The 27,342-nt window shown below is 32.5% G+C and overlaps 2 protein-coding genes across 2 annotated transcripts; one reads left to right on the top strand and one right to left on the bottom strand.

Moving 5' to 3' along the window:
- The first annotated feature begins 363 nt into the window (after positions 1-363).
- On the top strand, positions 364-8,961 carry LOC104898780 (hypothetical protein). Its single transcript, XM_010685887.4, has 5 exons — positions 364-891; positions 2,751-2,808; positions 2,897-3,014; positions 3,115-3,232; positions 8,246-8,961. Exons 1-5 carry the CDS (start codon positions 442-444, stop codon positions 8,303-8,305), a joined length of 804 nt encoding a protein of 267 aa, XP_010684189.1. The 5' UTR covers positions 364-441; the 3' UTR covers positions 8,306-8,961.
- A 6,566-nt stretch (positions 8,962-15,527) lies between these two features.
- LOC104898781 (plasma membrane-associated cation-binding protein 1) lies at positions 15,528-26,149 on the bottom strand. Its single transcript, XM_010685888.4, has 5 exons — positions 25,954-26,149; positions 22,582-22,730; positions 18,753-18,842; positions 16,776-16,860; positions 15,528-16,084 (listed from the first exon to the last, which is right to left on the bottom strand). Exons 2-5 carry the CDS (start codon positions 22,690-22,692, stop codon positions 15,750-15,752), a joined length of 621 nt encoding a protein of 206 aa, XP_010684190.3. The 5' UTR covers positions 22,693-22,730; positions 25,954-26,149; the 3' UTR covers positions 15,528-15,749.
- Between the last annotated feature and the right edge of the window lie 1,193 nt (positions 26,150-27,342).

The following is a 27,342-nucleotide window of genomic DNA, read 5'->3' as shown; positions in this document are numbered from 1 at the left end:
TATTCTATAAAGCAACTCTTCAAAAATTTAGTGTTCACGTAAAATGACTACAATACTTTCACTCACGTAGTCACGTAACAATTAAACTGAATTGATTTAAAAAATGATGCAAACATTATTTGATCAATGGATTTTGTTATATGTGTACATTAGTGTTTTCCAAATAATAGTGATGTCAAAATTTTCTTCAGAGGAATTATGTAAACAATTTTTCTTTCATATTATTTAAATTTATTAGACAAAATAATAAAGTAATACTGATAATTAATTTACTTTCGCACACATCACGGAGTCCAGGACGGTGAATTCAATTTATAAGTGCTCCGTCGGACTACTAGTGATTTAAATTAATACTTACAACAGTAGCGGCAAAACAAACAAGTTTTGAAATTTGGAAACAGGCAAACAGGAACCGAAGAGAGAGAGAGAAAAAATTAAATAATGGGGTCACTTCCCGTGGACGACAGAGACCTCGACGACGCCACATTGTGGGCAGTCATCGACTCTGCCGCAGCCGCTGCCTCTTCTACAACCCCTAATTTCAAATCTCCACCTAAACCTCGACTTCTCAATTCCTCTTTCTCGCCTCCTCCTCCTCCAAATTACGCCATCAAAGACAAATTTAGGGTTTCATCTCATGATCATCATCATCGCCCCCAAAAAATCTCCAAATCATCATCTTCTTGTGTTTCTGCTACCAGTGAGAGTAGTCCTGATTTGATGATTTCCAAGCATTTTCCTTCTAATCAGCTCTATTCTTCTCCTCAATTGAACAATTCTCCTCATATTGAGTATAGAGTTTGCGAAGATAAGGAGAGTTTCACGCATTGTTTGGCTGGTCGCTTTCCTACTGTTTCTCTTTTTAAGGACTATCAAGATATAGCTATGTCGGTAAGTTTGCTTAAGAATACTAAGACTTGTAGGAAATTCATTGCTTGGTGTGTTTTTTGAGTCTGCATTCTGGAATTTGATAGTGTTTCTCTTTGAGTTGATTTACTCGTAGTCAGAATTACGAATTTCTCGTAACTTGTAAGCAAGCTGATAAATTATTTAGCGTATGGAACAAGGAAGATGACTGAAGGCCTGTGAAAACGTGAATGCCGAACTGAACACCTTTTCTTTTCTTCATTTTGCTCTATTGTTTTAAAATGAGTTTTTCTGCTTGTTTATGGACCTTTTTATTCATAATTGTTCTTAATTTATGGCTTTGTTTTTGTTGTTCTAGAAGAGAGGTTTAAGTAAAAATAAGATGATTATTTCATTCTCATTTGAAAAATATAAACAGTTTTTTGATTGGTTTAGTTTTATCTTTTCAGAGTAAATTGTGTCAAATAATTGTGTCTCGACAGTTTTGTAGAGTTAATATAGTTTTATTCAATTTTTATGATGTTAGAAAATAGTGTTTTGGCTTGATCCATGGCATTGATGATATGATACAGGTAATTGATACCTAAGGCAAGGGAAGTTAATTTGTAGGCCGTATGAGGCTTTGAGATCGTTTAGGAAAGGGCAATCTTAATACTCTATTTAGAAACGAGGAAGTAAGGGAAATAATGTGTGCTTGTGTAATTCCTTACTATTAGCAATATTATATTCTTCTAACCACTATGCTTTTCGATGTTCATCTTTGGAGTCCAGAGGTTCCTTAGGTGGAAGCCTACACATGTGTGATGGTATGATATAATTACGTCACTCAAGTTTGCTTTAAGTAGAAAGAGCTGTTGGGTCTTGTTACAAGTCTGCATCTTAGATCTCCAAAAGCCATGAGACAATTATGAAGGATTCTTCTAGGCAGTATTGGGTGAATGTTAACGGAAGGAAGATTTTGTGGACAGTTTTTGTTAGATGTTTCTTGGCGTCTCTAGTTAGAGTGGAGTGAGACTTTTTTTTTTTGCACAAGTAGCAACTAGCTTGGACTTTGGAGGATCTTCTTGTTCTATCTTGTATTATCTCTTGTTCTCTCCCTTTCAAATTATTTTTGTGTGGGTTTCAGACTTGTGAAATATGAAGACTGAATTGCAAATAGTGTTTGCGTAATTCATCGAGGAAATTTTTTATCGTTCTTGAGTTAAGTAGTTACTTAGCTCAACTATCCTTTTCATAACCCAGAGATTGAAGGACAGGCAACAGAGAAATATCAGGGTGGAGTTAGAACTCTTCATATAGATCTGAAGGACCGCTTTATTTTGGTACATTCATGAACTCGGCATGATTTTTATCTGTTACAAGACCATTTCTTGCAGCCATAGCTTATTGAAATAGTTCATATTAGTAATGATGCGCTTATTTTATGTGAACCAAACAGAATTTTAGTGGTGAGCGATGCACTAGGCTCCTGTCTATTGATTTGTGCTTCGAGGTTCTAATGTTTCATATCAGAATCTAATCTTAGCGCTTGATTATCCTAATAGTGTTACTGTATCTTAGAAATTCAAGCTTATATCAACTTCATTTGTACCAGAACCAATCAAATACGGCATATACATAAAAGAGTTAATTAAGTGTTGATGTATAATTGTAGTGTTTGGTTGTAAGTTGAGTATGCCATGTCACGCAACTTTTGATGATGGGTGTATTCTACATATTTTTCGTGTATTATAGGAAAACAATTTTATTTATGCTATATTGTTATTTCTCTTGTCCATTAATTTTTGTTAAAGTGGTGCTCTTCAAAGTATGGTGACTGGCAACACTATGCCGAACTTTTGTTCCCGTTATTATGCTTCTGACTTGTTCTTGATTATGGCCAGCTTCTTGAGAAGTCGGATTATACTATTATATCTGGAAATCCTTTTATCAAAAAGTCGGGTAATGGATTAAAATGTTGTTTTCTACAATCTTTTATCTCCGATTTGAATAGCTAATGAAACTGTGAACCTTTGTATGTAATGCACAGGTTGGAGGAAGATAGCATTTTACTTCAATGTCTCATTTGAAATAAGGGATAAGACAATTGAATACGATGACAACCGTAACGTTCAGCGTGCTGAATTTGTTGCCCGTGCATATATGCAGTAAGTATTTACTTGTATTAACTCTGTTTGAGTAGTCAAAGGTGGCTCTTTGCCCATATGGCCATATCCGCAACTTACAACCATTTTTTTATTATATTAGGGGAGGTAGGTTTTCCGATGGGTGGGGCTCCTGTGAGCGGCGGGAGAAGAAGTTTATGAAACCCAATAATGACATACCCAGCACAGCAGAAACCAGAGCCAAAAATAAGGCTTGCCAGGTATGTGTTTGGCTCTGGATTACCATCCTTCTTGTGATTTCAATGAATCATACTCTGTATTTAGTTGTCTTGTTATAGGAATTTAGCAACGACCACTTTGTCCCTATTGGTTGAAATAAAGGGTAAAGAAGATCAGTTTAACTGATGTCTTTTTCTTTTTTCTTTCCCATAATTTATGGCTTGTGATAGTATTAGTGCATCACTTGGTATATTGTGGTTATTTACTTTCTGAGATCTTTCATATCCTAATTCCTATGTGATTGCTGTATCACCAGGAATTAGTTCCCTGTGTTAAAGTGTCACTGCAACTTCTCTGGGTCATTCCCCTATGGCCGCATATGCTATATGGGTAGATGGATTTGTCTCTATGGCCCGATCCCACTGTGGATTTTAATTAATATAGATTTCTTTGTGGCCATTGAAATTCCTATATGAATCTTTCCTGCTTGGGAAGTAATGATGGTGCACGGACACACGGTACGGAGCTCAAAGCTGTAGTCTTTAGAGTCTAGGGTTTTAGTCTCCAGGCACGTTAGCCATGTCAAATTGGCTTGAATTGGGTAGTTTACTTCTCCAGCTGTTCAGTCCTTGCAATTATATGCAGTTAAAACCTGAAAACTACTTAGGATCTTTTACCATACAAAAAGATGGTGACTAAAAATTGTCACAAATCAATTCTTTTTATGCAACAATAGTTCCACACATTCAAGTTTGGTAGGCTAAACTCTAAAGTAGTGTAGTGAATTACTCTAATTCAATATCATTCTTGGAATGGAACCACATCATAGGGTTATGTTTATCTTTCTTTGAGGGAATTGAAAAGATTGAAGTTTTGCTGTAGAATCATCTTATTTCGAGCTTTTCTTATTATAGTAAAATCATATGTAAATCAAAAGCGGGGATCCTTCTTCCGCAATTCCATTTCATCCTTTTTTGCATAACTGTGTTGAAGGTTTGTCTGTTTCTTGGATAAATAAGAAATAATGAATTTCGTAGTTAAACCAATGAAAAGCAAGAAAATGAGCGGATGTCAATATTACAAACTCCACAGAAATAGAACTTTGAAAAGTGAATATGCTTAAATATGATGTCCAAATTGTCATGTACAGGAGAGAGGCGATAAACACTGGAATTACAAATAGAAATATTCTTATGCTCCAAAAAGAAAGAACATAAATATTTTACTTTGCCACCAAGCTTGCCAGTATGGATTGTATCTCCTAAATTTTTGTCTGAAGGAAAGAATATAAAGAATGGAGACGATATCTACTTAAAACTTCATTGGTTTGGGTAGGAGCTATAAATCCTTGCCGTCGTATTTCATTGATTCCTTTCACCTGCTTTTGAATTTTTGAAGTCCTTCGTGCCACAGGAAAAGGCTAAAGAATTCGAACCAGGAAGATGTTTGAGTGCCATTACTCTAATGCCTCTAAACAGGCTCTTGCCTAAAGGTGGAGAGATTGGTGCTTCACCCATACAGCTGCATGGAGACTTCAGCCTTGTGTATACAATTGCAAATAGATTCACTATTAATCTGCAACTCAGTGTCCTAACATTTCAAAACGATTTAAAGTTTGTTGAGAACTTGGCAAATCCTTTGATTTAGTCTATTATGACACAAAATTAAAGGCAATTAGAGTATGTACAATGGAATTCTCCAACTAGCTTTACGAGGAGAGAGAGTATAGAGAGCTACCTCTTACCCAACAATGGGGATCTTGGGTGTATTTCCATGGAGACACTTTGCAAAGTGTCTTAGAGGAGATACCATTTGGGATAAAAGAGAACTGGCTCTCCAATGTGTGGGGCCCACAAACCAAAATATACTATTGCAATTACTAAAGTTTTTCTTTTCTTCTTGCAACCATTTAATGATCTTTGTCTAAAAACTATAAAAAAGATGGTAATTATTACTATCCCTTTTCCCAACAACTATAATTTTTCTTTGTTTATAAAATGAGCCTAATATTGTATATATTTCACACAAAATCTACTATCTTTTTGTAATTTATGAAATCAAATATTAGCATTCAAAATTAATATTTTTATAAAAAAAAATTATACATTACTTCAATTATGGAAAAGATTAAAATTTTTGTAATTATATTTAATTTACATGAAAAACTCTATTTATATAATTTTGATCATAATATGAAATGAGGTTCATTTATTGACATGGGGACCACTAAATAGTGAAAAGTTGAATGGATAGCTCTTTTAAAGAGTTTTATTGTTGTTGGGTGTTTTTAGATATAGTTCTTAGAGTAGCTTGAAGAGAGAGAAAAGATGGGAGTGGGCGGAGAGCTAGTTAGAGAGCCATATATCATTGTCCATGCTCTTAGAGACGGGGAGATATTTTGAGTAGGCTTAGCAATTTAGCAACCCTCCCTTGTGTGCTATGTTGCTGTTACTGGTCATGATTCACCAGCATTCCTAATTATTTGATGCTGGGACTCTTTAAGCGGTGAAGCAATTCATGATAAGCTTAGCAGTATAAGATCGGAGACTAGAAAGGTAAACAACAAAGTGAAGAAGGAGAAAATTAGAAACCTTGTCCACCAAGACTATTAGTCCTTAACATTTGAAGTTAAATATCTTGTAGTATTTCCTAGTTACCAAATGCTGGGAGTTAAAATCTAGTTTATAAAAAATTGGTTAGGAAGATTAACATCCTTTTTGAACAATGGCCCATTTGTTGAGGATTTTAATGCTGAGGTAATTGGATTTGTGGTTCACTTTTTCCCTTTCAAATTGAGTTTTTCAATCCAGTAGGAAAATGACTACAACAGCCTTTAATTAGAAGGAGGAACCAACAAAAGATATTGCTTTAAACTCCTCCGGTTACAGATTGTGCTGCCTTGGCTTTCCAAGGATATGTTGGACATCACTGACTATGCGGCATGCGCTCTCCTATCTCCATACGGGCATATCTTTTGCATTAGTACAAAATTTAGGCTGGCCAATAAATTGTTTGAGCTCATAATACGAGCCACCTTCTGCCTCCCCTCTATAACGGTAGAACTTTGCAGGAGCAAAATTCTCATGGACATTGACCAAATGCAGTGTGAAAGCTGTAAAATAGATAGTCTAATCTAATCTACAAATAAGGACATCTGTTGGATGCAGTGTGTGAAGGAGATTTCAAACAGTAATCAAAGTTCCCACCTAATGTGCAAAAGTTGTTCATAGGATATACAATAGTTATTTAACAAGGATTATTAAGCCTTGTTTTGGATACTAAATACTTTTATTAGATACAGAAACACTACTAACTTGGCAACCTCCCTTCCTATGTCCACCATACTAACCTTAGTAATTAAGGCGAGTTTGATATTCTTGTTACAGCTCTCAAATATGTAGCATGTCGTCAGATTGCTCTCTCTTTACAGAGTGATGTACTATATAGAGCTCACTGTTCCTAGGTAGCTTAGTGCACGATTACGGAATATGATCAGCAAAAGAAGACCAGTTCAGCCTCTCAACTGGAGCCAAAGGAGCTCTTAGAAAACCACATTATTGATCCTTTGGTGGCTGCTTGTTATTTATTATAGTTATAGCCTTGCATCAGCATTTAGCATCCCAATTTCTAGATTGAGCTGCTTCTCAAAGCCAATTTCTTCCTTTTTTATGCGGTTGTAGGACAGAACTCTAAAAGACTAACTTCTCCCTTTAATTGCTGTTTGAGGGCTTAGTTTAATTATTTGATGCTAATGCACTTTTCTTCAACTCTATTAACCCTAACCAAAAATCAAGCGGCAGGTCGCATGGGCCATAAGTCCTCGGCCATTAAGTCTGGCCAGATCTTTATCTTTATCTGCTCTGAAATGATCATCTAACGATTGCTGCCGTGGCGCTGGTGAACTACCTACCAAATCTTTCTCAAATTGTGGCCTTTGACTCTCAAAGACTCAAAATACTCCTTAGGTTGAGTTTGGAAGCTCAGGATACAGACGCTACTCATGTGCAATTGTTATTACTCGTAATTTTTTTTCTCTGTGCCTCAGAATCACATGCTCTATCTAAACTGTCAAGTACTTCAGGATCATATTTAAGATATCCCTGTGGGCTCGTAGATCCTTGTTCCTTTGTGAAATGTTAATTCTCTTGAAGAGAATATTTATATTTTATATCATGCTGATGTTGCTCCATGTTAGTGACCATTTCCAATTTCTAAGTTCCCATGCGATCAAGCTTTCCTGAGAAGAACCATTTTTTCTTCTTCTTTTGTGTTGCAATGTAGGAGAAGTTTTAAAAAATTCCTTTTATTAGGCTCTCTTATGTAGATTTCATTGTTCAATAAAGATTTCGTATAATCTCTACTTAATGCGCTCAAGAACTTCATGAACTATGCATGCCCCTAAAATCACTGTATCAGTGACATATAGTTTTCCCGACATACTGAATTTCGTGTGTGGGACAATTAGCATATCTGGCATTGCTTTCGTGGCTTTAATGTACATTGGCTTAGGTAACCTGTTTAAAGGCTCAGAGAGGTCAAAACTCGTTAAGGATTCACATATTACTGTAGGTGATAAGAGAGATTCAGGTTGGGATATAGAGCTGGATGGTTGTGCATAGTGTTTGAACCTGATTACTATCTTTTTTTTATTGGATTGTGGCATCTGAAGTTCTTTGGTGTCTAATTACATGAACTATGACAATAGTCATTCTTTCAGAAATCACATGCTTAAATAATACAGAAGATATTGTGATGTCTCTAAGATTCTAGACTAATGGCCAAGGATGCTAAACACAAATTAGCGTTGCTTAATAGTGCTATATGTTGGAAGGGCCTTCTGATTTTCAAATTTGGTGATGATTCACTGAATCAGGCTTAAGTGATTTATCGGTCATTCCTTTTGAACAATCTGCTTGTGGAGTATATATGCCATCATAGAACGCATGCCTCTTTTTGTAGTCATGTAACAGCCTACAATTCGTGCTATATAAATGCTTGGTTCTGCAAAATACAATGCTTATTGAAGAGCTAATATATATGTTATTTGATTGCAGGATTTAATAGGAATTGGGCATTATAGGCCTAGTGTAAGCCATACCCCTTCTCCCCGATAACCGTATCTCATACATCAAGCTACTTATTCCTGCAATTTACTAATATAGGAGGCTGTTACTAATTGTGTGTTATAACCGGTGAAAAGGGCCTCAAATTCTCCTCTACCTATTTTGGGGGCCACTGCAGTGTGCAGGAAATGACCGAAGCAATGTGAAGATATACAATGTTGTCCGATGTAAGTGTAACGAAACAAGTAAACAACCCAATGGAAACTTCCACATTATCGGAAAATGTATGAAGTTCTTTCTTTTTGTTATACTACAATGCTCTTCATTGGAGACTGGAAAGTCGCTGCATGAAAATATTAGAAAGTCCCAATGGAAGGTCAACATAAGGGTATCCACCATCAATATAATAGATTGATACATGGATATCTACATGCCGTGCTCATTGACCATAGTAGCCTTGGCATGTTGATTTAGTTCATATTTGTCTTTTCTTAACCGTAAAATGCTCCAAGGGTAGAATAGGGATTCCACTTTTTTCTTTTCGATATCTAAATTCTAGCTATTTAGCTTTATTTGAATAGTCTGGCAGCATCGACGTAATTTTTGTGATGCAGACGACGGTGTAGGTCTTTTTTTTTTATATCTGAAGTTGTACTTTCGTGTAGAAAAGTAATTTTATGTCAATATCGAGCAATTTTAACGGTGTAGTTTCCATCTTTTGGACTTGCTAACAGTTTTTGCTACATGTTTAGCTATTGGCTAAACAACTAAAACAACGTTGATAGTTTTGACAAGGAATGATAATTTGTTTTATATATAATTGGCTAAGCAAATAAGGATTCTATAAATAAAAGTGTGAAGCAAAGTGATGTGCGTGTATATCAAGCTAATTTTTTTTGCATAATACCCACCCTAGCAACAAACAATTTAGTTAAATCAAGAAGAACAAAAAAAAAAGCTATGGGACCCACTTAAGCAACAATAGATTTACTCTATCATTATTTTATTTTAAATTTCCATCTTTCTTACTTTTGTTTTTTTGTCACTAGATTGATCACTGGTAATGTGTAACTTTTTTTTTTTCTACCAATATCAACAAAAGCATATTGTCAATTTTGTAAAAAAATGCTGAATATATCTTGATCAATATGTGAATATATAATTAAAAGTTCATCATTTACTTAAGAACTAATATTTTTGGCCCGGACGATGCCTTGGACAGTTAAAATTGTGAAATATGTTATAATTCATAAGTTTTATAACTGATTTTATTAGCTTTTTTGTAATTTTCTTTCTAGTGAAAATTGGAAATTAAAATGGATGTTATGTTACGATAAGTTGTTTTTTAAAAAACTTTCAAGGAATTGGGGATAAAAATAACAATGTCAATGAAATTGGGGTAAAAGAACCAAAAGACTTCTAAATTCTTCCATTTGTGATGGCGAAACCAGCTAAAATTGACGTGAAGAAAATCATTACCCACCTAATCGGGGAGGTAAATTTTCCTTCAATTTGGACATTTTGGTGATTTGTGTAATATATAATAAGAACGAGTAAGGGAAATACAAAAAAGTTAATAAAACTATTGCTTGTACTTACACCCTCAATTCTCAATCAATCCACTCAGAAGATAGGGCGAGAAGAGGAAAAATCAGTATATATAGTTACTACTCATTTTTTATTACTTTTGCTCATTTGTCCAAATGAGCAAACAATTCTACTCGTTTAACAAAATGAGAAAACACTTTTACTTAAATGAGAATGAGATTAAGTGTTTACTTATTTTGAAACTGCAATACTGTATTTTGAACTCGAAACTTCAATATTTGTTTTTGCCATTGATGAAGCACAACTTTCTCAAATCATATATTATAATTCGTCAATTTGATTGCCTACAATAAGAGAGAAACCATGAAGGAGAGAGAAATCTAGAGGTAAAAAAAATGGAAGAAAGAAAAACTTTGAGGTGAGAGAAATAATTTAGGAGAAAGAAATCTAATAATAGTGTTGATTCTTGTATCATTTTTTGCATCATCGATCATTTCTTACACCCTTGAATAATTTAGAAACACTTATTTTGATTTTCAATTCTAAAATTAATACCGCCATATTGATTAGATTTGATGTTCCAATATTCAATAAAAGTTGCAAATTTGGAGAACGGAAAACAATCTAGGAGAAAATTTGGAGGCCGGTGAGAAACAATTAAGTGGAGAGAAATTTGGAGGTGAGAAACAATTAAGTGGAGATAAATTTGAAGGTGAGAAACAATAAAGGTGAAAGTGTAGGAACTAAAACTATATCATCGGTACAACTTAATTGAATAGTCGTGGCGTGAATAAATACTACCATAAAGTCGAAATTTCTCCATTACGTACACACAGACTATATGCAACTAACCTCTACGGTTACACGACACTATCTTTCTGATGTAGTACAAAGCAACAGTTTGAAAACAAGAAATGCCCAGAAAAAAAGACAATAATTAATGTTTATTTTAGAGGAGGAGACAATATTTGTGTTGTAGTGTCAAAGGCAATCTGAATTTATAATAATTGAAGAGAAGGGGGAAAATGGAAAGCATAAATTAAGGAGCGAAATCAGTGATAGAATCAATCTTGTAACATTTATGAAATCAATGACAGTAACAAGACTGATTTGAAATCAAATAAGTAAATTGGTACAAAAAATATACCACACCGCCATTCCCACCTGTGCATGTGTGGTGACTACTTTAATCCACCAATGTGGGATATTAAGCATTTCGCTCTTTTGAATCACAAAACTTGGAGTGAGAAAGACTAACTCTCCAACATAACTTCAATATTCCCCCACAAGATTAAAAAGGAAAAAAAGAAATTAAAAGACTTAAAGAATTAATTCTAAGCATTGTATACTCAGTTCTTTAAGCATCAATATCTCATGGACTTGAATTATACTAATGCATATAAGTATGTCTTATTGTCATATGAGATAGATTGCTCTTTGAACCTTTTACGATGTTACCAATTCAAATTTGCAAACTTAAACCTTTCTAAAATCAATAGTGTTTTTCCAATTTTGCCTAGATTTTCATGAATGCTCTAGAAGTCTTAATCCTCAGGAACTCTTATCGGAGGATTGAGCATAACCCCCATATTCACATAGGTAAGTTCATTAAGTTTGTAGTGCTATAGACCACCTTTATCGGGATTGTGAACTTATTAAGAGCCTTTTGCTCATCCTTACATATATAACAGTAAAAAAAAAAAAAATACTACATCACTTTTTATTAATAGGAATGGTAGTACTATAAAAACTTGAGCTCTTTTTTTGTTTCGTTTGATCCTTTGAACTTAGGAATTTCTAAAAAAGGTATCCATCACAATTTACTCCACGATATGCTTTAAACCCATTTTGTGTGCTGACTCCATCACCATTTGTCTACATAGGTCTTTGATGAAAGGATCAACAATATTCCTCTCTGACTTTACCTACTCGAGTGACATTACTTTATTTCTAAGTATAAATCTTACAATAGCATGCCTTAAGCGAATATGCCTTCTTTTTCAATTATATATAGGCTTGATTATTCACTACCCTAATTGCTGCTTGTGAGTCATAACTCATAAAAACTGATGAATTTTGCTTCCTCTATAATGGAATATCAACAAGCAAGCTCCTTAGCCACTTAGCTTCCTGTCTTGCCAATTCTAAAGCCATAAACTCAAGTTCCATAGTACATTTGGCAATACAAGTTTGTTTTGATTAATTCTAAGATATTGCACCTCCAGCAAGAGTAAAGACATAACCACTAGTAGAATGAATCTTATAATCACCTAACACTCAATTGGCATCACAATATCCTTCAAGAACACAAGGTGATCTTTGATAATTCAAACCCCAATCAATAGTGCCTTTTAAGCACTTCAACAATCTATTTAATTAAAGCACTCCAATGCTCACGATTAGATTGTGAGTATATCTGCTCCATATGCTATATCAGGTCTAGTGTAATTTATTAAAAATATTACACTTCCAATCATTGTGGCATATTGTTCTTGCGACACACTTTTACCTTTTTTATTCTTCAAATGAGTACTAGAATCACAGGGTTTTATCAGGAGTACACTCATATTTATTAAACTTCTTTAAAATTTTCTCAATATAATGATATTGGTTTAAATATATCACATATGAAATTATAGTACTTTTTATACGAAGAATGAAATTTGGCTCCCCAAAATCATTCATTTCAAAACTAGAATTTCGGGACAAAGCATGGATAGTGGACTAGAGACCACTGCTACTCTACGTAAACCTGTATTGAAACGACTATATGTAACAAGTGAGATGCACAAATGAAACCCACCTTAAAACAAGGAGACCAACAAAAAGAACATGCTCGAACAACGGAAAAGAACGCGTGTTTTAATAATATTACTCTCATGTTTTTATTTAACTTCCAACATGTTCTTTTTTTTATTATAAATAAACCTATAAATTACATAAAATTATATATGATCAGGTGTTCTTCTTGTTTGTATAACAATTTTTTAAAATTTTCTTTTATATTGTCGTCATGTTCTAAACAAACTTGTACGTCGCATGTACTTTTTATTATACTACCAAGAATATTAAAAGGACAACAAGAAAGAAAATGATACACTACAGTGATGTTTTTTGTAGTACATAATAGAATAATACACCTGAATAATAAAGAACACGCGATATAAAGTCAAAGAACATGTCTAATCTTTATTCAAATAGAAAAACGTAAAGGTCCCCATAAATCAGAATGAATATAATCAAGAATGAATATAATCAAGAATAGCTTTGGTACTTTGGTACAATGCTCACAGAATTCCAGCTTACCAGTACTAGGTGTAAAAAGACCATGCATGCTCAGGATTTCCATACCTTTCTCACTCATGTGGCCAAGGCGCATATGCCACAAGTGAGTAAGATCAGAATCAGAGAGTGAGGATGAAACAGCTGCTGAGCCTGTCACGGTATGTCCCTGCAAGACATACAGACTGCCATATCTACAGGCTTTCATGACAATCAGGGCACCTTTAGTAACCTTCATAACTCCACCTTGAGCTGAGAATTTATACCAAGGGACTCAAGAGTGCCTAATGAAATTAAGTTGCGTTTTAAGTCAGGATTATGCCGAACTTTAGTTAAAGTCCTGACAACGCCATCATGAGTCTTGATTTTGATTGAACCTATTCCAATAGCCTTGCAGGGAGTATCATTTTCCATTAAGACAGTACCACAATCTACAGATTCATAAGTGGTAAACTAGTCCCTATGAGGACACATATGATAGGTGCAACCAGAATCAAGAATCCATTCATGAAGACCCTTCTTTTAAGAAGTTACCAATAATACTGAGTCACCTTCAGAGTCATTTTCAATGAAACTAGCTTCGCCGGATTTTTGAGGTTGTTTTAATTTTTCTTCTTTCTCTTTTTTATTTTTCAACTTATAACACTCAGAAATCTCATGCCCTGACTTCTTACAATAACGACAGGTTATGTTTGATTTATGTCCCCTCGATCTAGATCTAAATTTCTTTTTATGGGTACTTCCTCTTTCTTGTGATCTTCCTCTTACATTTAAACCTTCAGCTTTATCATTAGTATGCACTTCAAGGTCAAATATTTCTTTTGAGAGTAAATTAGATTTAACATCTTGAAAAGATAAAGTATCATTATTACCATATAACATAATTTCCTTAAAGTGCTTGTAAGAGGTAGGTAGGGACACAAATAAAACAGCTTTATCCTCATCATCAATCTTGATTTCTAAATTTTCAAGATCAATAAGAATATAATTAAATTCATTTAGATGAGATTGAATGGAAGTACCTTCCGCCATACGAATTGTGTATAGCCTTTCTTTGAGACGGAGTTTATTTGCGAGGCTCTTGGTCATATAGAGAGACTCCAACTTTGACCATAACCCAGTTGTGGTCTCTTCATGGATGACCTCGCGTAACACCTCCTTGGCTAGACATAATTGCATCGCCGACATTGCTTTTTCATCCATATCTTCCCATTGCTCGTCAGGCATTGTTGCCGGCTTTTTAGATTTTCCTTCTAAAGCCTTTTTCAATCCGTTCTGGGTAAGAACGACCTTCATCTGGATCGTCCTCCAGATACTAAAGCTTATCTTGCCATCAAATTTCTCGATGTCGAATTTAGTGACAGTCAACATATTGAACCGTTAGCTCTGATACCACTTGTTAGGTATAAGAGCGTAGCAGAAACGTAATAAGATCGAGATATTAATAAGAAAAATAATGCAAGAAAAGCAATAAGAGACACACAAAAATTTAACGTGGGAAAAACCCTCTAAATTGAGGTAAAAAACCCACGGACGACAAGCGCCGAAATCCACTATATAAAAATTATGAGAGTACAAGTACCCCAAATTAATAGGGTAAAGATAAAATAACAACTCTCACAATATTTAGTTACAAACCACAAAGGATAAAAATTATAGTGAATAGTGGAGTAGGAGATTGTGTATATATGTGGATGCTTATTGTGGATGGCTTGTTGTATCTTGATGATGATCTCCAAATGAAATCAACACCTCTATTTATAGGTATATATGTCGGTTATTAGCTTAGGAACAAGAGGTTAGTGGAATGCTCTAGAATTCGTCAAGTAAGCCACGTAGCATGCTAACACCACCTTTATCATGATTTTACTAGAAATTTCTTGAACAAGGAAAGCTTAGTGACATATATGTATTTAGCTTTAGATATAAGTGTGTAGCATATGATTTGGGCCAAAGAGGAATTTGGGCCACCCAAATCAACAATATTATTTTCGGACCTAGCTATGAGACTAGGTTGGGGATTAGAGGGAGTGGGGTTGGTAATATGTGGGTTTGGTGGAATGGGCGAGGTGACATCAAGATTGGAAATGGGGGATTGACGTAGGAAGGACTGGGCTGGTTTGGGTTGTTTGGTTAGCGGTGGGATTGGGGTTGGGTTGTCAAAATCATAACTCAATATTACCATTGATAATTTCCAAATACGAAAATATAAGTGAAATAAACAAACCTTAACAGATTTTACATTCATATTATTCTCATATCCAATTTCATGTATCAAGGATGATGTGGCCTAATAGTTAAGATTGGGTGCTGTGAGCGATAAATCACATATTCGAATCCTTCTTCTCCTTTTTTGTACTGCCTTCGTGACTCATATGAATAAAAAAAAAATCCAATTTCATGTCAATTAATAGAATGCGTATTAAATTGATTTCATATCAACTAAAAGGTAAAAAAGGACAATTATACAATAACAATAATGATACATGTGCCAGAATCTTTTCAATTTCTCAAGCTAAACAAAAAGCACGAACAAAGAATGAAAACAATAAATTACACTTTTACATTTCATCTTCACAAATGTACAAAGAGAAAAGCAATAGATCAGGAGGAAAAATTCATGCAATAACTGAAGTATACATCATTTTCAAGCATTACTCAATACTCATGCAGTTGGTTGCTCAGGCTTTGCTGGTGTCTCCTCAGCTTGTGGTTGCTCCACCTTTGGTGGGTCTTCCTTAGGAAGGGTTGTGTCGACTGCAGTCGGTTCAGCTGCTGCAGTTGCTCCTTCTTCAACAACTATCTCCTTCTCCGCCTCCACCTCGCTTGTTTCTTTCGAGGCAGCTGTCTCTTCTGCTGCTGGAGCTTCTACCTCTCTCGGTTTCTCCTCTGTGACTATAAATGTTGAAACCTTTTCGAATACGAATATAACTGGACCTGGAATCAGTGCTGGCCCGAATTTTGAACTCGCCTCGCAAACTGCTTTAGATCCTGGGAATTCTGTGTAGGCCGGTAAACAAACAAAAGTTACATGATCATTTTATTGTTATTCTTTATGATCAGGAGTAGATTGTAAGAGGTAAGCTACTATCAGTCTCAGATCGTAGTTAAGTCGACCAGGGATCAACACATTGAGGGTAAATCATGCAGCATATGTCACCACTTTAAAATACTCCATCCGTCTCAAAATATAGTTCTTGTTTTATTTTACAGTCTCCCAAACGTATCTTTGACGTAAGATATATCTTTTATTTCTTATTAGAAAAAAATATAAAAAGTTGATATTATGAATTTACACATTGAGATGAATCTAACAAGACCTCATGAATATGTTTTTTTATATATATATATTAGTAAGAATATTTGGTCGAAGTTTTTAAAGTTTGACTCCCAAAATAAAAACAAAAACTATATTTTGGGACGGAGGAAATAGTATAGATGGTTGATAACTTGATATGGTTTATTAAACCTTCACGTTGATCATATTAATAGATAGATGTAACAGATTAATACTATTTATTAGCTTCCCATTTATCACCTCTTTTCCGTATTTATCATTCTTTATTTGTTCTCCAGCTTCTTTTTTATGAGGAACCAAACCAAGATACTATATTAGTGTACCACATAGCATGTTCTTATTGCAAACAGATGATCGAATTATAAAATAAGGGAAGAGAAATCTTGGACTTACCAATTTTAACAAGCTCGTCAAGGAAACTTTGAACCTTGACTGAATGCTTCTTGATACCAGCTTCTTTGGGTTCTTTTACCAAACTCTGTTCCCAAAATAATCAACATATAAAAATATAATATTGAAATAGAGGTTTTAATAGAGAATTAAGTACAATATTTCTTCCGTTTCGTTTTAAATGCAACAAATGAATATTTTATATCTCACAAATAATTCCTCTTTGTTGCATTTAAAACGAAACGGAAGTATATGGTTTTTATAGATGTTTCACTTTATCTCTTTTGAAATTAAGAATTGTGTAATTAGTTTTCTTTTCCCCCAATTCTAGTTTTAGACTTCAGTTCACTCCCTAAAATTATTTCCCTAAACTTTAGTTTCTATATTACTATACCCCAATCTTTTCTAAATTCCACAAAATAGCTTCAAACTTACCTTTTTCTAATGAATAATGCCCAGCCAATAATTATGCATCATTAATTTCTTTTATATTTTGTAATTTGTGGAACTAATTTAACTTATAAATATTGCCTCCATAAGTTAAGCAATGTATAAGTTAAATTAGTTTAACTAAATTACAAAATATAAACCAAAGCAATGACACATAGTTATTGGCAGGCATTATGCATCAAAATGGTAAGTGTAAAGGTATGACACATAATAGCTGAACTGAACTGAACTGAATTGAACTGAACTGAACTGAACTGAATTGAATGAATTTGAACTGAAATGAACTGAATTGAATTGAAATGAATAGTGATATGTGAGAGTAAAAGTATTGTTCAGAGCTGAATTGAACTGAATTAAATTGAACTGAATTAAATTGAACTGAACTGAATTGAATTGAACTGAAAATAAGTTGGGGAGAACAAGCCCTCAGAAAACACATGCTATTATATAAATAAAATAACCCAAGTTGATAAAACTAAAATACATAGATGAAAAACGTTAATTAGATAATTAACTCATGATTACCAAGGGAGTATTCACAAAAATGTTAAGATACAAGGGTTATCATACTTAATAGTTATTTAGTATATAGCAAATTATATAAACAATAAAAATTCTCATACTTTTCTGATTTAGAAATAGATCTTTTGGTTGAGAATCATTTTGCTTCTTAATACTATGATTGTGTTTGGATGGAAGAAAGACACTTTAAGGAAAACTTATATTCTCCATTATATATGTAAATGGACTTGTGGCCCATGTTATATATGGATTAAAAGAGTCAATAATAAAGTAAATTTCTATGTTAAGGAAAATTTAGTAAGTTTGTGTAATAATTATAAGATATACAAAGAATTTACAAATGATAATGAAATTAGGAAAAATGATACAAGTTGCTGCAAAAGACATAAAAATGAGAAATAACGATATTGTTTATCATATAAATGATTTAGTTTGTATAACAACGATAAAATATATAAAGAGTTGAAAAATAATAAAGAAATAAGAGAAAATAATACTTCTCCGTTTCATTTGGGTAAGGTTATATTAAATGCATTTCCTAAAATGGAAATAATTTAAGAATTCATAATAATATTTCACATCATTTGAGGTAATAAATGCTTGTTTCATTTTTTTTATTTCCATTTTAAACACCTTATACATAGCCCTATCATTTCCTTATAAAATATACCAATAATGATATGAAAGAGTTTTATAAATAATATAGGATAGATTTAAAAATTATGCAACAACTCCAAAATAATATGAAATACACTAATCACGACATAAAAGATGTTCTTACACAATAAGTTATAGTAGAATATATCACACTTAATCCCAAGACGCACTCTTTATTCTTTTACCAATGAAAGTTTTTTCATAAACAATTCCTTTTCGACCAACTTTTCAATTAAAAAAACCCAACAAAATAAATTAAATTAAAAAACTTCACTTCCATTGAAACATTTTCTTTGATAATAATATTGAGTTCAAACTGTTTTCCTTTAACAGCATAACCGAAAAACTGACCTTGATTTCAGTTGTTGAAGCTTCATATACCTCTAGGACTTTGGGCTGGAGCTCTGCTTTCTTCTCCTCAAATTCCTTGGATACTTCCTCCTAAACAGAGGTTGTAATATATTAATCTCTAAGTAATAGATAACTCCACGATTCAAAGAATGGATAAAATACTTGAGAACAAATGTTAAATGGGAAATGATGTTGTAATATGCCACCTCTCTTTTTATTCAAATTTAAACACATTGCTTTTGAAGTATTTGGACAACTTATTAGTTCAAAAGAGGTTTCATCTTAAAATCAATTGGCTACATGAGAAGTTCTTCCTCAAAATTATTAAATCGTTTATTTATTTCCTCATATTCAATGTGGGACAGAGCTTACACTCGCATATGGGTTGTCCGTGTTTTGAGAGTGAGGAGAAGGGAAAGGAGAATTGGAAATCTCCTCTTCCAAAATGACCGTATTGGAGATTGAACCCCAAGTTCGAGTTTAAAGATTATTTCCTTATCACCTGCTGAGCTTGGTATATACTTCCTCCGTTTCTTAATAAGTACAACATAGAGAAAGTGAGGTAAAACCAAGAAATGTAGAGAGAGAAAGTTGGGACCACAATAAAGTAGAGTTATTCAAGTGATGAAACAAAAAAGTTGTGGTCCCCTCTTGCTTTTTAGTGGCATATTTGTAATAATATTGAACTTTTTTTACCATTTTGAGCTTGGTTGCACTTATTGTGACTATTCCAAATAAGGGAAATGTTGCACTTATTAAGAAACGGAGATAGTATCTCTTACATGATACTACTATCATGTGTAACATAGAGGTCAATTATTTGGCAGTAATTAAAGAGGAAAATATATACATTTGTTAGAGAGCTTTTAGTGAGAGTTAATCTCCTGACCTCAACCTAATATACTTTGTTTTAAAACAAACTAGCCTTTTGTGCACGCGATGCGTGCGATGATATTTATAGGCCTAATACTAAGTAGTAAACAAACTGAAAATGCAAGTTAATATTTAAGTTCACCTTCATTTTGTGAATAAGATTCTTCCATGTTCTTTTTATGTTGTTATTCATTTTTGTGATTTTGAATAATTTTTTGTTTCTCAAGTCTTATATGCGCATGTTCTTTTATGATCAATACTACTATGATGTTCTTTACTAAATATCGTCATGTTCTTTTTTTTTTTTTTGGTTTTATTCATTTTTGTAATTTATAATAGTTTTTGATATGGATTTCAGTAATTTCTCTATGACCCTAAAATTGTAACCGAAAAGTATAATACGATTTCAGTTTTTTTCGTTGACTAACTTCTAAATTCTGATTTCACAAATTGATATTTAAAAATTTTCATCATTTTAATTTTTCTCCTTTTCTAAATGTTCACACTTTGAGTTTCAATTATATTTGAAAGGAATTTTCATACACAATTTGATTACGCATGAAATGGTCATTTTTAATTTTTCTCATTTTTTCTAAATTTGAACACTTTGAGTTTCAATTATAGGTGAAATGGAATTTCAAATTTTTCATACACAATCTGATTTCGCATGAAATGGTTTTCGCAAATTAATGTAACTTTTTTTTTCTGAAAATGGTTTTTTGCAAAAGTTGTTCGCAAAAAGGTTTGATATTGTTTTGTTTTTCAAAATTTATTTCTGAACATGGATATTCTGCAAAAGTTTTGGGCAAAACTTTTATATTGGAATTTTTTAAAAAAAAAACTAAATTTGTAACCTTTTCCATCAGTGTCATAAATGAATCAAATTTCATACACATCTTGTTTTCTGATTTTATATGACAATGAATCAAATTTAAGTCTAATTATATAAAAGTTTTTTTCAACTAATTGCTATTATCTCCATTTTTTCAACTACATAACAGTCAACTAATGGGAAATAACTTTAATATGAAGATTAAAAGAATTATGTACCTATTTGAAAGTTCGCAAATCGCCAATGGACGAATGTGTGATATCACTGTCAAATTCTTATGTTTTTCTCAAATTTGTGTTTATAAGTAATTTTTGTGAGTATGTAATTGTGAATAGTTATTAAGAACAATGATTTGTAAGTGAATTTTGTGAATATTTTTGTATGTATTGACATCCTACTATATTAGTTTTAGTTTGTAAGTTAATTTTTAGTTTTTGTAAAGTTTCCTGATCATTTGATATTCCTTTTGTAATTTAGAAAGGGAAGGGGGGCAAAATAGTCAGTTCAAAAGAGGACACCATTGCTCCCTCCTTCCCTTATATAATAGAGATATATTTGAGTTCAACACATCAAATAATTTTGTTCAACATTTTGTAATTATGGATGTCAACTAACTTATTTCTAAATTTTATGGGGAGGTAGTAATCATGAATTAGTATTGAATTTTATGTGCATCACTTTGCAAATCAATGTGGGGGTCTTATAAAAGATTTGGAATCAAATTACATGAATCAAGATTGAATCTAGATACACCATTGTCCTTGTAGCACTATAGAAAGAAAAAAAGATTGTTTTTGTGTGCAATAATATATTTTTTAAGTGCATACTCCTTCCTTTTTTTTATTGTTACACTATTTCTCTTTAGTCTCTTTTTTAATTGTTACATTTTTATTTTTTTTATATGGTAACCTATCACATCAACTTTTCACACTTTTCACTCTACCATCTATTTTAATAATTCATCCAAAACGTTCCCATTTACCCTATTTTTCTCTCTCCCTACATTACTTTAATGCTTTTTTTACATTTTCCAAAATCAAACATTCTTTTGTTGTATGTCTTCCTTGCTTTTTACACAATTTTATGGTTTCTCCCCCAAAATAAACTATAACAATTAAAAAACCGAAAGGAATATTAGTTTTTATGTTTTTTTAATCCATATGATCCATGAAGGTAGTACAAAGTACAAAGAAGAGAAGGGGGGATTCAAACATATGACGTATCGTTCACAGCACCTCAATTTTAACCACTAGCCCAAGACATCTTTGGTACAAAAGTTAAATATCATTGGTAAGAGTTCCTCCACAAGTATATTGATGATCCTTTATTATCTTCTTTTAAGCGGTCGATAATGAGAAATTTGAATATTCTTTCCTTCATTTTATGTATAATTTATGTGTCACTTATTATCATTGACTGATTATAATACGTTTTAAATTCTTAATTAATAATTGGCAGGTCTTTCATTTCAAGAAAAATAAATGTGGACCTTAATTATATATTACATCTGTTTCTATTTAATTTACGTGGTTTGGTTTTCAATAGAACCAAGGAAAAAGTGAAAAAGTAGGAGATAAGAGTAGAGGAATTATTAAAAGTGAAGTAAAAGTGTAACCACTAAAAAAAAAACCAAAAAAGAAGTGTTTAAATTAAAGAGGGATGGAGGTAGTATCAACTAATTTGAAACGGATGAGGTATTATTGATTCAAAATCTTTGTGTACTACATATATTTTATTAGTTGATACTACTTTTTTTTTTTTTTTGAAAGGAAACATGCTATATTGAATCAATAATACCTCATCCGTTTCAAATTAAATTCAACAATTTGAATGACACATTCTCCTAGAAGAGAGAAAGTGAGACCACATAAAAAGTAAAGGCATGTGACTAACTTAATAAGGCTTAATTAGTTTTAGTAAAGGTATATTGGTAATTTTACACTCAAAATCTTTACCAAGAATAAAAAGAAATAAAATAAAATATTACATTTAATTTAATATTGTCGTTTTTAAAACTGTTGCATTTAATTTGGAACGGAAGAAGGGGTTGGTTTTGGTTTTTTTGGTTGCTAACGATTAGTTGGTTTTGTTTAATGAAAAAAAAAAAAGGCATGATATAGCTACCTTGCAGTCGTCGAAGGACTTGCATGCTTCTACGGCAGCAGCTTTTTTGGTTGCATCTTTTCCAAAAACCTTCTGAATCTTTGGGAGAACCTTTGTTTTCCAATAACCCATTTTAGTTTTGGTTGCAATCAAATCGGACAATGTAAGACCTGCAAGTCAAAGAAACCAATCAACGATAATTCCTAACTCAACTTAGACACTGAAATAATAGAGAATTGCTCAAATTAACTTCATAACCCATGCTAGTTTTGTGTTATCACTAGTCCCCCATCTTTTCTGGTGATTAACTTCAGTCTTAAATATTTCAAGAGACTAATTCTTTTTGGCATCAGCGTGTCACTTTTTCAAGCATAACTTGTTTTACTTAATACTACTTCCGGTTCTTAAAGATTATTCCTCTATGACATTTTTTTATAGTTATAAATTTTACTTATGACCATTGTTTATAATTTATACTCCCTTCGTCCCATAATATAGTGCTTGTTTCTTTTTTACACGGTCTCCAATACGTAATTTTGACCTTTAATATTTTCAGTTTCGTATTAATAAAAAATATAAAAATTTGATATTATGAAACTACACATTGAGACGAACCGAACAAGATCTCACATGAATATTATATATATATATATATATATATATAAATGAGAGTATTCGGTCAAAGATTTTAAAGTTTGACCTACCAAAAATGATTAAAGATTGCAAATAAGATATAACAATGTGAAATTTTATTAGATTCTACTTTTTATGCTTTTTACAAGTACATAATTAAAGATTTTAGTGTCAAAAGTTTTATATTAACGTACGTGAAAGGGTGAGAGGATATTGAGAAACACTAATACACACATACTTCAGTCACCAGTTTTTTAATAATTGCAAATAAGATAGAGATACATCTCAAGTTTTATGTTTTAGCACGTGCATGTCACATCTTCAATTCAAATAAGATTAGAGAGAGTAGATAGTGTTATAGGACTATCATTTTTGATAAGTTTTAGATTAGAGAGAGTAGATAGTGTTATAAGATATAGCCATTTAGGTAATTGTAAGCTCATGTCTGGCTACGTAATTAAAATGATATCTTTTTGAAATAAATAAATAAATATTTTTGTTTCAAAGCTAGCTTGATAACTAATCCCTTATGCGTAACAATTATTTGAAGAAGTACCCGTAACTTTTACCAAACATGCAAGGCTAGCCTAATTAAGATGTTTGGATTTTATAGAGTTTTAAAATAACTATATAAGATAAAGTTTGAGTAATATAAGTTTTATGTAGCTTATATAGTTTTGGACAATTTCGTTTATTTAGGTAGTAGTCAACAATTGTTTTTACTATTTAAGATAGTTTTGGACAATTTCATTTATTTAAGGTAATTTCTCGCAAAGTAGCACAAAATTAAGGTGGTTTAGGACAAAAAACCTTATTAACTATATATTGAATAAAAAATCAATGCCTACTATATTATCTTTTCAAAACCTCTCTATATTTTCTCATTAAACTTCATCCCCTAATTTTCCCCTTCTCACAAATACGTGCCCTTGATTTTAAAATGTATAGTCCAAAATATAACTCTACCTTGTAAAGTTGTATTAAAACACTAGAGGATCCGGACTTACAACCAAACTCTAAGCGAGTAAACTAGCTAGGCAATAGATACTCACTTCTATTCCTTCCATCTTTATTTAGTTGCTACATTTTCTATAAATGGATATCTCCTTTTACTTGTTATATTTATTTATTTGGTAATCTTGAGTTTTAAATTTTTTTTACCAATATTTCGTTTTATTTTTTTCGTCTTCCTACCTAAAACTCTCAAATGCTTGTCATTTTCTCACAAAATTATGGTATCCACCATACTTTTTCTCCTCTCCTATGTAATTAAAGATGGAGGGTATAAATTTTAACCTCGTATAAACCAAAAATAAAATCTAATGTTAGTAGTAGTTAATAAATACTTAATCTGTAATGTAAAACTTTACATATATTTTAAAAAAGTTAAGTTTATCAACATTCATCAAAATTTTAAAACTAATTTAAAAAAGAATTATCATGTAAAATCTTGTTATTATTATCATTTAAAAGTGTTAATTTTTAAAATATTAACTTTTCAAAATTTCTATTACTGCTTAATAAATATACTAATTCTGAAAGACACGTCTTGAATTTCGTAGAAAATATGTGAGTGAAGTAGCTTGAGACAAGGAGTATATACTAGAACTCAAGCGTCTTTGAAGCACAACTCCTCCCGCTTATTATTCTTGCTATTTGTTTTTTTTTTTATGTTTAACAATGCATGTTTTATATTATTAATTAGTAAAAATTATAAAAGTTTAATATTTTTAGTATACTTTTTAAGACGAATCAAACAAGATCCTACATGACTATATTTTCTTTTATATATATACTAGAAATAATTTAGAAGACTATCTCAACTTTTATATAGTGTCAACCTGAAAATCCAAATAGGAAGAACAAAAAGAAATAGATGAAATATTTTTTTTGTTGAAAGAAGAAAATACGTTTTTAGTTATGCCACTTTTTATTTAGTTATACCCAAAAGACACTACATGTTTATTGTTTGCTAACATCCACATCTATATCTATACTATTATGTTAAAAGACGTTAATAATAAAGTATATGTTGCCACGTGGAACCCCTCACTAGGAACATGCAATATCATATGCTTAACAAGAAATATGTACTAAAAAATATTGTGTAGTAAGATTCGAACATGCAACCAATAAGTTGTATAGTAGACATCTTATCATGTCAACCAATTAATAATTATGTTCTTTATTCCACATAAATATATATAACTTGGAATATAAATATGTATAATAAACTGATTTGAAATAGATAAAAGCTCAAAACATAGAAATATTATTTAAAGTAAAAACTCGAAATATCGTCCGAGCTATAACTAATTTAAATATTAATACTTGTAATTATGAAACAAAAAAAATATTATTTTGAAAATCTATATGCAAAAGAACTTAGAAAAACTCATATGACGATATTTTTCCTCACACATATGTATTATAAAAGTGTCAAAATAGAGTATTTAAATAGCAATAAAGAATCTAATATAGGATTATAACTTAATTAAATAGAGGTAGTACTATACAACATAAAAGCAGCTTTAAAACCAATCAAGGCTTTAATCTATAGGTGGAAACTCCACTTGATGACTTGAAAGTACCAAGTTTGAATCCCATAACTATTATGCTTATAAGAACTTAACCATCATGTCCATCTCTCACAAGCCAAACTTGCAAATAGCATAGGGTTGCAGATTCCCTATAATAAACCTTAGCTTCCAAGTTAAAGAAAAAAAATTAAAGATGATATTAGATATTATGCAGTTTTACCTGTAAGGTGGCGATGGAGGCAAAGGAGAAATCTAGATAGCAAACTGCGAGACTCAAGGATATGGACACTCTTCCTTCGTAGTCAGAATCAAATATTGAATGCACGACAGCAATTGGAATTAGCCAACTACTAGTACAACTTATGAATATTTGGAGCAATATTGAGGTATGATGAACATATAGACAATTAAACAATAAACTACCCTTAATTTATGTTTTAATTACAACAATACCAACTTGTACAAATCAATGACAACTGGATAGAAGCCAACTCAATTAGCCAGGCTGCCATGTCAATGTCTTTGGCTGCCCTTGCTTGTCAGCTTATACATATGACATGTGATATTAATCACACTGCTGATTGCGTGGCATAACTGTCATACAAAAATATATACGTTGCTTACTTTTCGGTTCATATGATTAGTGTTGGGATGTACAGGTTGGACATCATTTCTCTTTTAAGAATTAATATTTTTAAATTAGATAATCATATAACAAAACAAATTTAACAGTTTCTTGCTCTATGATTTGTACCCACTTGCAAGTTCTTGTCATGAGCGTCATGACTTGTATCATACTAGGGTTGCTTGTGTATTCACGCCAACAACCATAATCACAGATAATCTTTCAACAACGACACAAGAAAAAATATTCACAGATAAGTATAATAATGCACTCTTCAAAAAAGAAGTTTGAAAATGTGCCATTTGAAAAGAAAATTATGACCTTATTTACGGCCCGTATTTATACAATATTATTATTAGGGGACCAACTCAACCAAAAGATTAAACTGATGGTTGGAGCCCTAAGAATAGATTTATATTCTATCACGTCCCCTCACGCGAGAGCCCATTAGGCTTGATGCAACACAAGTCTCCCTCATACCTGACCCTAAATATTCCACCTAGAAATTAGGGGTGGATGAGATTTGAACCCGTGACATTTATGTCACGTTGGCTCTGATACCATGTCAAGAGACCAACTCAACCAAAAGCTTAAGCTGATGGTTGAGGCCCCAGGAATAGATTTATTGTAACACCCGACCCATACGGAGTCGAGTATATTGTCACCAATGCGCATCCAGGGCCAACAACTGTCCTCAATAACCAACACAAGTTCTTCCGGCGCATTTTGTCCTCACTCATGCACATCCTGAGAAACTTCCCAGGAGGTCACCCATCCCTGGACTACTCCCAGCCAAGTACGCTTAACTGTGGAGTAACTAAGGAAATGAGCTCCCTAAAAGAAAGATGCATCTTGTTGGAATGAGTAGCCTGCTAAATCCCTTCAAAGCAATCATGAGGGGTATTACATTTATACTCTATCACGCCCCCTCACACGAGAGCCCATTAGGTGTGAATTGTGGATGCAGCACAGGTCTCCCTCATA

Source organism: Beta vulgaris, chromosome 7 (genome assembly GCF_026745355.1).
Source record: "Beta vulgaris subsp. vulgaris cultivar EL10 chromosome 7, EL10.2, whole genome shotgun sequence".
In the NCBI taxonomy this organism is placed as follows: domain Eukaryota; kingdom Viridiplantae; phylum Streptophyta; class Magnoliopsida; order Caryophyllales; family Amaranthaceae; genus Beta; species Beta vulgaris.
Note: the sequence above shows the minus strand (reverse complement) of the source record. Positions and strands in the feature narration are given on the sequence as shown.